The sequence below is a fragment of the Salvelinus fontinalis genome, chromosome 8 (assembly GCF_029448725.1).
Source record: "Salvelinus fontinalis isolate EN_2023a chromosome 8, ASM2944872v1, whole genome shotgun sequence".
Classification (NCBI taxonomy): Eukaryota; Metazoa; Chordata; class Actinopteri; order Salmoniformes; family Salmonidae; genus Salvelinus; species Salvelinus fontinalis.
Window position 1 is genome coordinate 23184947 of NC_074672.1, and position 15095 is coordinate 23200041.

General features: G+C 41.9%; 1 protein-coding gene across 3 annotated transcripts in view; it reads left to right on the plus strand.

Moving 5' to 3' along the window:
* The window catches only part of LOC129860878 (solute carrier family 35 member E2A-like), a 37998-nt gene that overhangs the window by 11938 nt on the left and 10965 nt on the right, over nucleotides 1-15095 (plus strand). For 2 of the 3 annotated variants that reach the window (XM_055931745.1, XM_055931746.1), the window contains exons 2-7: nucleotides 3438-3882; nucleotides 4071-4206; nucleotides 4611-4738; nucleotides 9096-9216; nucleotides 9892-9945; nucleotides 10189-10261. In XM_055931745.1, the coding sequence (XP_055787720.1) occupies nucleotides 3603-3882; nucleotides 4071-4206; nucleotides 4611-4738; nucleotides 9096-9216; nucleotides 9892-9945; nucleotides 10189-10261 (792 nt within the window). In that variant the 5' untranslated portion in view covers nucleotides 3438-3602. Of the gene's footprint in view, nucleotides 1-2198; nucleotides 2285-3437; nucleotides 3883-4070; nucleotides 4207-4610; nucleotides 4739-9095; nucleotides 9217-9891; nucleotides 9946-10188; nucleotides 10262-15095 lie in introns of all 3 variants that reach the window. The other variant, XM_055931748.1, reaches the window with a different exon arrangement.

The following is a 15095-nucleotide window of genomic DNA, read 5'->3' on the forward strand; positions in this document are numbered from 1 at the left end:
TTCCTTGTCTTAGGTCAGTTAGGATCACCACTTTATTTTAAGAATGTGAAATGTCAGAATAATAGTACAGTGATTTATTTCAGCTTTTATTTCTTTCATCACATTCCCAGTGGGTCAGAAGTGGGTTACATACACTCAATTTGTATTTGGTAGCATTGCCTTTAAAATGTTTAACTTAGGTCAAATGTTTCAGGTAGCCTTCCACTAGCTTCCCACAATATGTTGGGTGATTTTGGCCCATTCCTCCTGACAGAGCTGGTGTAACTGAGTCAGGTTTGTAGGCCTCCTTTTTCTATAGGATGAGGTCAGGGCTTTGTGATGGCCACTCCAATACCTTGACTTTGTTGTCCTTAAGCCATTTTCCACAACTTTGGAAGTATGCTTGGGGTCATTGTCCATTGGGGTCATTGTCCATTTGAAAGAACCATTTGCGACCAAGCTTTAACTTCCTGACTGATGTCTTGAGATGTTGCTTCAATATATCCATATACTTTCCTCCTCATGATGCCATCTATTTTGTGAAGTGCACCAGTCCCTCCTGCAGCAAAGCACCCCCACAACATGATGCTGCCACCCACGTGCTTCACGGTTGGGATGGTGTTCTTCGGCTTGCAAGTCTCCCCATTTTTCCTCCAAACATAACGATGGTCATTATTGCCAAACAGTTCTATTTTTGTATCATCAGACCAGAGGACATTTCTCCAAAAAGTACGATCTTTGTCCCCATGTGCAGTTGCACACCGTAGTCTGGCTTTTTCATGGCGGTTTTTGAGCAGTGCACTTCCTTGCTGAGCGGCCTTTCAGGTTATGTCGATATAGGACTCGTTTTACTGTGGATATAGATACTTTTGTACCTGTTTTCTCCAACATCTTCACAAGGTCCTTTGCTGTTGTTCTGGGATTGATTTGCATTTTTCGCACCAAAGTACGTTCATCTCCAGGAGACAGAATGCATCTCCTTCCTGAGCGGTATGATGGCTGCATGGTCCCATGGTGTTTATACACTGCTCAAAAAAATAAAGGGAACACTTAAACAACACAATGTAACTCCAAGTCAATCACACTTCTATGAAATCAAACTGTCCACTTAGGAAGAAACACTGATTGACAATAAATTTCACATGCTGTTGTGCAAATGGAATAGACAAAAGGTGGAAATTATAGGCAATTAGCAAGACACCCCCAATGAAGGAGTGATTCTGCAGGTGGTGACCACAGACCACTTCTCAGTTCCTATGCTTCCTGGCTGATGTTTTGGTCACTTTTGAATGCTGGCGGTGCTTTCACTCTAGTGGTAGCGTGAGACGGAGTCTACAACCCACACAAGTGGCTCAGGTAGTGCAGCTCATCCAGGATGGCACATCAATGCGAGCTGTGGCAAGAAGGTTTGCTGTGTCTGTCAGCGTAGTGTCCAGAGCATGGAGGCGCTATCAGGAGACAGGCCAGTACATCAGGAGACGTGGAGGAGGCCGTAGGAGGGAAACAACCCAGCAGCAGGACCGCTACCTCAGCCTTTGTGCAAGGAGGAGCACTGCCAGAGCCCTGCAAAATGACCTCCAGCAGGCCACAAATGTGCATACTATTGTTTGTACAGATGAACATGGTACCTTCAGGTGTTTGGAAATTGCTCCCAAGGATGAACCAGACTTGTGGAGGTCTACAATGTCTTTTCTGAGGTCTTGGCTGATTTCTTTTGATTTTCCCATGATGTCAAGCAAAGAGGCAATGAGTTGGAAGGTAGGCCTTGAAATACATCCACAGGTACACCTCCAATTGACTCAAATTATGTCAATTAGCCAATCAGAAGCTTCTAAAGCCATAACGTCATTTTCTGGAATTTTCCAAGCTGTTTAAAGGTTCAGTCAACTTAGTGTATGTAAGCGTCTGACCCACTGGAATTGTGATACAGTGAATGATAAGTGAAATAATCTGTCTGTAATCAATTGTTGGAAAAATTACTTGTCATGCACAAAGTAGATGTCTTAACCGTCTTGCCAAAACTATAGTTTGTTAACAAGACATTTGTGGAGTTGTTGAAAAACGAGTTTTAATGACTTCTACCTAAGTGTATGGGTGGTATGTTGCTGGGCAGCTTCAATGTGGTGCTCTTATTCTTCTCACTTTGCTTGGTAAGGTAGATTGCTGCTATAACTTGATGACCGTTCACATACCTAACCATTTCCTTGGCTCTCTTGTAGAGTGTATCCATTGTTTTCAGTGCCATGATGTCCTTGAGGAGCAGATTCGATGCATGAGCAGCACAGCCAATGGGTGTGATGTGAGGGTAGGACTCCTCCACTTTAGACCAAGCAGCCTTCATGTTCACAGCATTGTCTGTCAACAGTGCAAATACCTTTTGATTCCAGGAGGACCATGAACTGTTGCTATCGATAAGGTGTCTGATTCATAATTTTCACCTCGAATAGATGTAGAGGGACTTTTGTCAGAGGTTGCTTGTTGTGAGCGCTGAGGGAACTTTATGCACTTGGCCTGATGATTCCACGTCTTTGTTGCATTCTTCACATATGATTTGGCCCAGTATCTGCAAATATACACAGCTTTTCCTTCTACATTAGTTGCAGTGAAATGTCACCATACATCAGATAGAGACCCGTGGCGTTTTCCTATGAAGATTGGAAAAGTTAGATTAAACAACTCCTTTGTAAGATAAATGTTTTACAATGAAACATGTATGGAAACAGGTGAATTAACACTCCTCAGTTAGCAGGCTCCAGCATGCTAAAACGCACATGGTAGCAAAAACTAACTAGCAGAAATTGTTAACAAATTAGAAATTATTTAAACACACTTTGCTGTAGGCTACTATTTACTAGTAAACAAAAGATCATGTATGTCATATAAAATATATTCACCCCAGCCAGTATTGTAATCAAAACTAACCAGAAAGCATGTAGTCCTTGTCTCAGACAGTGTAGTAGTGTGGGCTCAATAGCATCTCATTAGTGTGCAAGATCTTGAGAGTGCACTGTACATGTGATTGAAGAGTGCACTGCACATGCAGAGGGTTGCAATTCCACTGAATTGGGGATAGTTTAACCACAATATGCTACAAGACCTAGAATTGCCTTATGTGTATCCCACAAAAAAAGGTTCACTGTTATAAGCTAACGTTTTGATGAATTTAAGTAAAAATTCCCCGGCTTAACTTCCCATGGAAAATTTCCCGGAAAGTTTCCGACCCTTTGCAACCCTACTCACCACTCATGGCTTTTAATAGCCATGTCTTGTGGATCTGACTCTTGGTTTGCGCTGTTAGAAGCTTGTGCCCGGCAGTATTGCCTTTAATGTCTAGTGTATCATTTAGAAAACCAATAAAGACTGCATATGGTTGAAGTAACTTTGATCCCTTTTAGGATGATTTATAAAATGGCATAATGCTATAAGACTGTCAACTATATTCATTCCTTGTGTTTTAGCTGTGTTGCAGAGACCACCAGTTCTACAGTCATGCTGAACACACTGTTGGATAGACACACAGACTGACGATGGACTGACCGGTCCTCTCCACCAGTCCCCTCCCCCTCCTCTCTGTATTTGTGCCTGCTGGATCCTGGTCAGTGGATCCTCGTGCGCTGTGCGTCATGGCGTCCAACGGTTGGGCTGGAAGACATTCCCTGTGGCGGTTCCTTTCGCCGTTTCGAAGCAGGCAGGAGCGTGTGGTGCTGGCACGCAGCGAGAGCATGCCGGGGGAACACGTGCTGAAGATCACCATCACAGAGACCACGATAATCGAGGCAGATTCAGGGGTATGGAACTCCAAGTCGCTGGTCTACCTGGGCCTGTGGTACTTCTTCAGCTTCTGCACACTTTTCCTCAACAAGTACATCCTATCTCTGCTAGAGGGGGAGCCAAGCATGCTGGGTAAGGAACAGGCATACACACACACACACACACACACACACACACACACACAATTTCAAATTGTCAATACTCCAATCAATAGATGATAGTTGGTTGATTCTAATCAGTGTACTAAGGGCCTCAAGGGTAGACGACTCAATTCCTACATGTTGTACCATGGTTTATTGTTTTTGTTTTGTTTTTTGTAGGCGCTGTTCAAATGGTCTCCACCACCATCATAGGCTTTCTGAAGATGTATGTGCCTTGCTGCCTATACCAGCACAAGTCCAGGACTGAGTACCCCCCCAACTTCCTCATGATCATGCTGTTTGTGGGGCTCATGAGGTGGGTCTGCACTCTAATGACTCTACTTTTAGCTGCATTGTTGAAGTTATTTGGTTGGTTTGTTTCCTTTTGTTAAGTTGGACTAATACATAACTAGCTTTTATTTCCGTAATGGCTTATGTTAATTGATCAATGTTTATCTTGTGATCATTTGAGTGTTGTTTCCATAGTAGAAGTATCAGTGCTACCAAAATGGTTGTTGAACTTAAATGGCCACTAAATGGGTATATTTTAGGGAAGTGAGATGCTGCACCTCAATATCAGCTCCTCTATCATTACAGGTAAACAGTTTGACAATCTGGAAAATTGAAACAGACTTTGTGTAGCAGGGGTTCAGGTTCAGAGTGGATGTAGTGTGGGATTGTCTTCTGGTCTGAATGCCACTGACCTGTTCCGTTCTGTAGGTTCACCAGTGTGGTGCTGGGTCTGGTGAGCCTGAAGAATGTGGCCGTTTCCTTTGCAGAGACGGTGAAGAGCTCTGCGCCCATCTTCACTGTCATCATGTCAAGGCTGATCTTGGGGGAATACACAGGTAAAGGACATACACACAGTGAAGTGCCTGGCTGAGTTACAATCCTGAAAACCCTTCACTATCCCCTTATATGCACCCTTCATTATGTTCTTAGGATTCTGTCAGGGTTTCATTCTGTAAACATTCCCGTCTCTAGTATCAAATTGTATTTGTCACATGTTTCGTAAACAATTGGTGTAGACTAACAGTGAAATGCTTACTTACGGGCCCTTCCCAACAATACAGAGAGAAAAATTGAAAAAGACAATAACACAAGGAATAAATACACAATGAGTAACGATAACTTGGCTATATACACGAGGTACCAGTACCGAGTTGATGTTCAGGGGTACGAGGTAATGGAGGTAGATGCAGTGCATTTTACTTTTTCCACATTTTGTTACATTACAGCCTTATTGTAAAATGGATCAAATAAAAAAAAGCCTCATCAATTTACACACAATACCCCATAATGACACAGCAAAAACAGGTTTTTAGAAATGTTAGCAAATGTATTAAAAATAATAAACAGAACCTTATTTGCACAAGTCTTCAGACCCTTTGCTACGAGACTTGAAATTGAGCTCAGGTGCATCCTGTTTCCATTGATCATCTTTGACTTGTTTCTACATCTTGATTGGAGTCCACTTGTGGTAAATTCAATTGATTGGACATGATTTGGAAAGGCACACACCTGTCTATATAAGGTCCCACAGTTGACAGTGCATGTCAGAGGAAAAACCAAGCCATGAGGTCGAAGGAATTATTCGTAGAGATCGGGACATGATTGTGTTGAGGCACAGATCTGGGGAAGGGTACTAAAAAATGCAGCATTGAAGGTGCCCAAGAACACAGTGGCCTCCATCATTCTTAAATGGAAGAAGTTTGGAACCACCAAGACTCTTCCTAGAGCTGGCCACCCAGCCAAACTGAGCAATTGTGGGAGAAGGGCCTAGGTCAGGGAGGTGACCAAGAACCGGATGGTCACTCTGACAGTGCTCCAGAGTTCCTCGGGGGAGATAGGAAAACCTTCTAGAAGGACAACCATCTCTGCAGCACTCCACCAATCAGGCCTTTATGGTAGAGTTGCCAGACAGAAACCACTCCTCAGTAAAAGGCACACGACAGCCCACTTGGAGTTTGCCAAAAGGCACCTAAAGACTCTCAGACCATGAGAAACAAGATTCTCTGGTATGATGAAACCAAGATTGAACTCTTTGGCCTGAATGCCAAGCATTACATCTGTAGGAAACCTGGCACCATCCCTTTGGTGAAACATGGTGGTGGCAGCATCATGCTGTGGGGATGTTTTTCAGCGGCAGGGACTGAGAGACTAGTCAGGATCGAGGGAAAGATGAACGGGGCAACGCACAGAGGTATCCTTGATGAAAACCTGCTCCAGAGCGCTCAGGACCTCAGACTGAGGCAAAGGTTCACCTTCTAACAGGACAATGACCCTAAGAACACAGCCAAGACAACGCAGGAGTGGCTTTGGGTCAAGTCTCTGAAAGTCCTTGAGTGGCCCAGCCAGAGCCTGGACTTGAACCCGATCTAACAATTCTGGAGAGACCTGAAAATAGCTGTGCAGCAACGCTCCCCATCCAACCTGACAGCGCTTGAGAAGATCTGCAAAGAATGGAAGAAACTCCCCAAATACAGGTGTGTCAAGCTTGTAGCGTCATACCCAAGAAGACTCAAGGCTGTAATCGCTGCCAAAGGTCCTTCAACAAAGTACTGAGTAAAGGGTCTGAATACTTATGTAAATGTACTTTTTCTGGCTTTTATTTGTAATAAATTAGCTAATTGTTTAAAAAAGACTTTTTGCTTTGTCATTATGGGTTATTGTGTGTAGATTGAGGAAGGGAAAAATCAATTTAATACATTTTAGAATAAGGCTGTAACGAAACAAATGTGGAAAAAGTCAAGGGGTCTGAATACTTTCCGACACACACACACACACACTACCGTTCAAAGGTTTGGAGTCACTTAGAAATGTCCTTGTTTTTGAAAGAAAAGCAAAAAAATGTGTCCATTTTTAAAATAACATCAAATTGATCAGAAATACAGTGTAGACATTGTTAATGTTGTAAATGACTATTGTAGCTGAAAACGTATGATTTATAATGGAATATCTACATAGGCGTTATCAGGTTCTTATTTTTAGAGTAAATAACTTGACGGACACTAGAAAAGCTTAACCAAGTTTAATTCTTCCCAAAGGGTCGATACAGCTGCATTCAGACATCACGTTTCCACCACTCCAATTTAGACACTCCTTCTCTCCAATCCTTATGTTTTATGGTCTGACAGGAAGACAAAGTAATAGAGTAATAAACCGTTCTGTCTCCCTTATGGTGACCTGACCTCAACCCCCTTGATGTCTAATCCAAAACTCTCCACCCGTATCACCTATAGCACTCCTTCTTCCCGTCCACCCAGCACATTCCTAAGCCATCTGTCTCCTACAGATAACCATTAACTTCTGATGTAACAACCATGTTCTATCACCCCGCAGATACTATAGTATTACTTCTGATCTATCATGTCTCTAGTGTAGTAATGTTCAAAGTTTACCCAGAATCCAACAGCGTACAGAGGCCCATTATCAGCAACCATCACTCCTGTGTTCCAATGGCACGTTGTTAGCTAATCCAAGTTTATCATTTTAAAAGGCTAATTAATCATTAGAAAACCCTTTTGCAATAATGTTAGCACAGCTGAAAACTGCTGTTCTGATTTAAAGAAACAATAAAACTGGCCTTTAGACTATTTGAGTATCTGGAGCGTCAGCATTTGTGGGTTCAATTACAGGCTCAAAATGGCCAGAAACAAAGAACTTTCTTCTGAACCTCGTCAGTCTATTCTTGTTCTGAGAAATTAAGGCTATTCCATGCGAGAAATTGCCAAGCGAGCCATTTAGCTCGTCTGGTCGGCTGCTGGGTTTCCCTTTGTATTCCTTGATAGTTTGCTAGCCCTGCCACATCCGACGAGCGTAAGACTAGCATCACTACTCTGGATGGTTCTGACCTAGAATACGTGGACAACTACAAATACCTAGGTGTCTGGCTAGGCTGTAAACTCTCCTTCCAGACTCATATCAAACATCTCCAATCAAATCTAGAATCGCCTTTCTATTTTGCAACAAAGCCTCCTTCACTCACGCCGCCAAACTTACCCTAGTAAAACTGACTATCCTACCAATCCTCAACTTTGGCGATGTCATCTACAAAATAGCTTCCAATACTCTACTCAGCAAACTAGATGCAGTCTATCACAGTACCATCCGTTTTGTTACCAAATCCCTTATACCACCCACCACTGCGACCTGTATGCTCTAGTCGGCTGGCCCTCGCTACAGGTCATCTACATGTCTATGCTAGATAAAGCTCCGCCTTATCTCGGCTCACTGGTTACGATAACAAAACCCACCCGTAGCACGCGCTCCAGCAGGTATATCTCACTGGTCATCTCCAAAGCCAACAGCTCCTTTGGCCACCTTTCCTTCCAGTTTTCTGCTGCCAGTGACTGGAACGAATTGCAAAAATCGCTGAAGCTGGAGACTTACATTTCCCTCACTAACTTTAAGCATCAGCTATCTGAGCAGCTAACCGATCGCTGCAGCTGTACATAGTCCATCTGTAAATAGCCCACCCAATCTACCTACCTCATCCCCATATTGTTTTTATTTACTTTGCTGCTCTTTTGCACACCAATATCACTACTTACACACCATCATCTGCTCATCTATCACTCCAGTGTTAATCTGCTAAATTGTAATCACTTTGCTACTATGGCCTATTTATTGCCATACCACCTCATGCCATTTGCACACACTGTATATAGACTTTCTTTTTTTCTATTGTGTTATTGACTGTATGCTTGTTTATTCCATGTAACTCTGTTGTTGTTTCTGTCGCACTGCTTTGCTCTATCTTGGCCAGGTTTCAGTTGTAAATGAGAACTTGTTCTCAACTAGCTTACCTGGTTAAATAAAGGTTAAATAAATAAAAAACTTTGTAGCATTCGATCTTAGTCCGTTACTGATACTTTGCCTGTTTGATGGCTCGTCGGAGGTCGTAGCGGGATTTCTTAAAAGCGTCCAGTTTAGTGTCCCACTCCTTGAAAGCGGCAGCTCTAGCCTTTAGTTCAGTGTGAATGCTGCCTGTAATCCATGGCTTCTGATTGGGATATGTATGTTCGGTTAATGTGGGGACGACATCATCGATGCACTTATTAATGAAGTATGACTATGTCCTTAAGTGCTGTGTGTGTGTGTGTGTGTGTGTGTGTGTGTGTGTGTGTGTGTGTGTGTGTGTGTGTGTGTGTGTGTGTGTGTGTGTGTGTGTGTGTGTGTGTACACGTACGTAAACTACTGTAGGTATGTGGGTGAACCTGTCCCTCTTTCCTGTCATGGCTGGTCTGGCCCTCTGCACGGCAACAGAGATCAGTTTCAACATGCTGGGCTTCTCCGCAGCCCTCTCCACCAACATCATGGACTGGTACACACACAGTAACACACACACACACACACACACACACAGGAACACAATAGTACCCGTGTGCAGCCCTCTCCACCAACATCATGGACTGGTACACACACAGTAACACACACACACAGTAGTACCCGCGTGCAGCCCTCCACCAATATTATGGACTGGTAGACACACACACACAGTAACACAGTAACACAGTAGTACCCGCGTGCAGCCCTCCACCAATATTATGGACTGGTAGACACACACACACAGTAACACAGTAGTACCCGCGTGCAGCCCTCCACCAATATTATGGACTGGTAGACACACACACAGTAACACAGTAGTACCCGCGTGCAGCCCTCCACCAATATTGTGGACTGGTAGACACACACACAGTAACACAGTAGTACCCGCGTGCAGCCCTCCACCAATATTATGGACTGGTAGACACACACACACAGTAACACAGTAGTACCCGCGTGCAGCCCTCCACCAATATTGTGGACTGGTAGACACACACACAGTAACACAGTAGTACCCGCGTGCAGCCCTCCACCAATATTGTGGACTGGTAGACACACACACAGTAACACAGTAGTACCAGCGTTGATAACTTTTCTCACATTTCACAGTTTTGTCTTTTCAAGGTAATGTAACACCACATGTTTTCATTGTTCTCTTCGTATTCCCTTTCAGTTTACAGAATGTTTTTTCAAAGAAGCTACTAAGTGGAGACACCTACAAATTCAGGTAAGTTGTTTTTAGTTCTTCCATATTTTAGTAAATGAATGTAGGCCTATTATGCCCAGTTTTATATCCTGTACTAGATTATAATACCTGTTTAATTGTATCATAGGAATACAAAAGCACAATACATCAGTGTATTAACAGATGTGTAAAGAATGTGAGGTGTTGAGGAATTTCATGTTGACTGTAGATTATAGTATGTGAAATCGGTACTGAATAAAATACTTGTTCCTGTGTCCTGTTTAGCCCTCCAGATCTGCAGTTCTACACCAGTGCAGCTGCAGTCATTATGCTCATACCTGCCTGGGTCCTCCTCATGGTCAGTCACATATACAGTACAGTGCCTTCAGAAAGTATTCACATCCCTTGACTTTTGGTTGTTACAGCCGGAATTTAAAATGGATTACATTGAGATGTTGTGTCACTGCCCTACACACAATTACCCCATAATGTCAAAGTGGAATTTTGTTTTTAGAATTGTTTACAAATTAAATGAAAAGCTGAAATGTCTAGAGTGAATAAGCATTCAACCCCTTTGTGATGGCAAGCCTAAATAAATTCAGGAGTAAAAATGTGCTTAACAAGTCACATAAAAAGTTGCATGCATGCACTCTGTGTTGCAATAAGTGTTTAACATGATTTTTGAATGATTACCTCATCTCTGTATGCCACACATACAATTATCTGTAAACGCAGATTCAATCACAAAGACCAAGGAGGTTTTCCAATCCCTCGCAAAGAAAGGCACCTAATTTGTAGATGGGTACAAACATTTTAAAGCAGACATTGAATATCCCTTTGATCATGGTGAAGTTGTTAATTACACTTTTGATGGTGTATAAATACACCCTGTCACTACAAAGACACAAGCGTACTTCCTAACTCAGTTGCCAGAGAGGAAGGAAACCGCTCAGGGATTTCACGATGAGACCAATGGTGACTTTAAAACAGTTACAGAGTTTAATGGCTGTGATAGGAGAACAGTGAGGATAGATCAACAACATTGTAGTTACTCCACAATACTAACCTAAATGACAAAGTGAAAAGGAAGCTTGTACAGAATAAAAATATTACAAAACATGCATCCTGTTTGCAAATAAAGCACTAAAGTAAAACTGAAAAAAAAATTGGCAAAGAAATTAACTTTGTGTAATCGCTGCCAAAGGTGACTCTAACATGTATTGACTCAGGGGTGTGAATACTTCAGTAAATTAGATATTTCATTTTCAATAAATCTGCTAAAATGTGTAAAAACATGTTTTCACTTTGTCATTATGGGTACTGTGTGTAGATGGGTGAGGAAAAATATATTTAATCCATTTTGATTTCAGGCTGTAACACAACAAAATGTAGAATAGGGGGTATGAATTCTTTCTGAAGGCACTGTACTATTGAGTATAGTACATTTGTAAATGGCCTAATACAGAAGCTTGTCTGTTCTACGAAATATATTCCCAAATGTATTCCCAAATATTTTATTTTCTCTGTTACGCTGTGTGCTCTGAACTGATATGCATGATTGTTGCTGACACTCCAATGTTCAGAAGAATAATTAGTCTATAATGCGGATCACTGCGCGGCGCTCAACTCAACAGTGGTGTGTAGCTGCTGGTAAAGCAATTCAAAGCCTTTACTTCATCACTCAGAATACAACTTTCCAGTGCTACTATTTTTCCCATGTAGCCTGTTGTTATTTAAACTAAATCAGACAACTCCATAGTAGAATAGTTGACCTATTTACCTGGTCAGCCTGTGTGTTCTATGTGAGAGAAATACTCCTCAAGGCGCATTCAATTTGTGAGAGCCATACGGAGGAAAACATGTATTTTGACAAGCAATGCACAACAATTCTTAATGCAATCGTGGGAAAACACTTTTGAAGACAGTTTTGGCCATTGTTAAGTTAAGAGCGGATCCCGGTTTTCCATTGCTACTACATTTATTTCTAAACTCCTTCAATTGCACAAGTGGCATTGTTTTTACAAATGCAGTTGCAACCAGTGTTTCAAGCATTGTTAGGTGTAGCTTGTGGTAGAAATTCTATTGGAAGAGAGACTGCAGATTCTTACAAACAACAAATTTATTATAAGATTTGCAAAAAATGAAGCAATCAACCATTACTAAGAATAGTTCAGAGTTGAATACTCAACGATCTGAGTTGTCTCTCTCCTCTTATAGAAATTACATTCTTTAATCTTTATGACAGTTAGCAGATATGCAGAAACAGGCCCTGGGAACAGAGTTTTAAAAAGTAATTTAGCTCTTCTGTGTAGATCAAGATAGCTAATATGGCCACCATTCTCTGTTCCTTCTGCCGATCATAAACACAGGACGTTACATACTGCGGTCGCGTCCAAGTGGCTCATAAATCTTAGATTTATGACTACAGTACCAGTCAAAAGTTTGGACACACCTACTCATTCCAGGGTTTTTCTTTATTTTGAATATGATGTCTGGCAAGTTTCTTCGTCTTTTTACACCAATAACAAATTAACTATATACTGTACAACACAAAACCCTCAACACAGTTTTAGCGATTGCTTCATGATACAAAGTTGTACTATTTGTAAACATAAAACACAATATACTAACAATTTTAATATGTTACCTATTAGAATACACTGTCTTTGAATCTCGCAATGATTATCCAACCCCAATATCAGCTCCAATTCTGTTGCCATGTAACATTATCCGGGTATTGTTACTGGTCCTATGGGTAGTAGTCTTATTGCTTTCGATTCTGTCCGTTTCCTCACTAAATATAATACTTTTCCTGTCGTAAATTTAGCCAATTTCAACTCTATTGCCTCTACACTCACTTTTCCAATGACCAACGGCCCCACACCTAAAACAGGGTGACTTTCACTGTGACTGTATCAACCACACACACGGCTGCCAAGTGAGCGGAATTGGATTCTACTCAAAACCTCCTTTACTATTTCATTCCAATGAAAAATGTTTCAAACCTCCTGTCAAAGCATACGTACACATTTTATTAACATACTCACATACCGAAGCTGTGTTCGAATACAATTACATACCGGCCATGTTCAACGGGTGTTGAGCATTAGTAAATTCAACAGTTAATCTGTGCTCTGGCACATTCAGACTAGAATGCTCTGAAATCGGAGCAGATAGCCAGAGCGAATTTACATAGCAACCGATTTTACAATGTTCATTGAGAACGCACAATGACTATACCATTTAGCTAAGCTAAGAATTACATAAATAATAAACGTTGGGTAGTTAGCATATAGGTAATATATCAATTTAACACTCAGAGTGCAAAATTGGGGCCCACTATACATGTTACTGCACAGTAGGCTGTCTTTGGGTATGGTCCCTGTCAGCCAATTCTGTTCATAATATAAATCTCTTGTCAATGGTGAGAAATTTGCAGTGCAATGTAAGCCAGTCTGTGACATAACTGCCTTTCTGTTTCCAACAACTGCCAGCAGTTGAGAACATTTTGTCAATAGGGTCATAATGTGACCACTCAATATCCTGTATGTCCCATGCATCGTACCAATCACATGTTGAGACCGTGTCGAACAGCATCATGAGATGACATGGTCTCATGAGGCTGTACAACACTGAGGCCTTTTCCTTTACAAAGAATATTAATCCCCAATTTACAGAAAGGGCTCTTCCTGCCAAATTTATAGGACAACATGCAGAGTAAATTAATTTAAGTATGTGTTATCAACTTTAACAGGTAGAGGCATCGTGAGCAACTCTTTCATAGTCACTCCTGAGGCTCCCACAGTGCTGACTGATTCATTTGACATGGGACGTTCGGACATAGATTTAGAATTTATGACGGACATTGCAGTGCCAGTATCTACTAGAAAATTGATTAACTCACCATTGATGAAAAAACAAACCATCAGCTCCTCACAGGGTTTTAAAAAATCTTGAAATGCTGTCCAAGGGTGTCAACCTTGTCTCTACCTTGTGTCAGTCCATATGTGGGTTGTAAAGGGTTGTTATCGGTGGAGGTCCGGTTTTCCAACATTCCCCTGCTGCCCCCTGTTTGTTTCAACATGTTCTGGCGAAATGTGCCTCCTTTCCACAGTTGTAACAAGCAAAGTTCCTACCCAGTAGTGGTTGTCGTCCAGCCCGTCTGTCAGCACTGTCTCCCCTTTCCTCTACCCCTTCCTCTTCCCTTCTGTCCATCGTCCAAGCCAGAGTCGATGTGTACGGAACGGATTTCCACTGCTCATGGGCCACCTCCTAGGGGTTTGCGGGTCCCGCAGTTGTATCAGGTCTTGTTGGGGGTAGAGCTGCGGCTGGGGTGACAGCTTAGCGAGCTGCTGTCGGACAACCAGGGCTGGTGCACTGGATACGGGTATAATAGGGGGGTGGAAAGTCATTATCATCAACATCCCTGTTTCTTCTTCTTACTTTCTTTCACCAATATTCCAATATTCCTGTCTGTGTTTCGGCTTCCCTCTCCCACTTTCTAAACTTGCCCTAATCTATTTGACATTTCTTGCCTTTCTTGGTTTCCTCAAACTTCTCTAACTTCTTTCTACATTCTGCTAATAAAACTTCACTCAATGTGCCTTTTAATGGAAAATATGCTACTTTGTGCCAGAGCGGTACCTGTGTCCCTGCCCCATTTAGCTGCCAGTACCTTCACCGGTCAAATCAACGGATCGGGCAGACAAGGTTCTCCCTTACTGCTTTTGGCTTCCATTGTGTCCAAACAAAACCCTGTCCAAACACACACACTCAGACACACACACACACACAAAGCGATAGTGTTTAATTAGGAACGCCTCCCTTTCTTATAATTCAAATGATATACTACCGTTCAACAGTATGGGGTCACTTAGAAATGTCCTTGTTTCCCATTGAAACACACATGAAATGAGTTGCAAAATGAATAGGAAATATAGGCAAGAAGTTGACAAGGTTATAAATAATAATTTAATTAAAATAATAATTGTGTCCTTCAAACTTTGCTTTCGTCAAAGAATCCTCCATTTGCAGCAATTACAGCCTTGCAGACCTTTGGCATTCTAGTTGTAAATTTGTTGAGGTAATCTGAAGGGATTTCACCCCATTCTTCCTGAAGCACTTCCCACAAATTGGATTGGCTTGATGGCACTTCTTACGTACCATACGCTCAAGCTGCTCCCACAACAGCT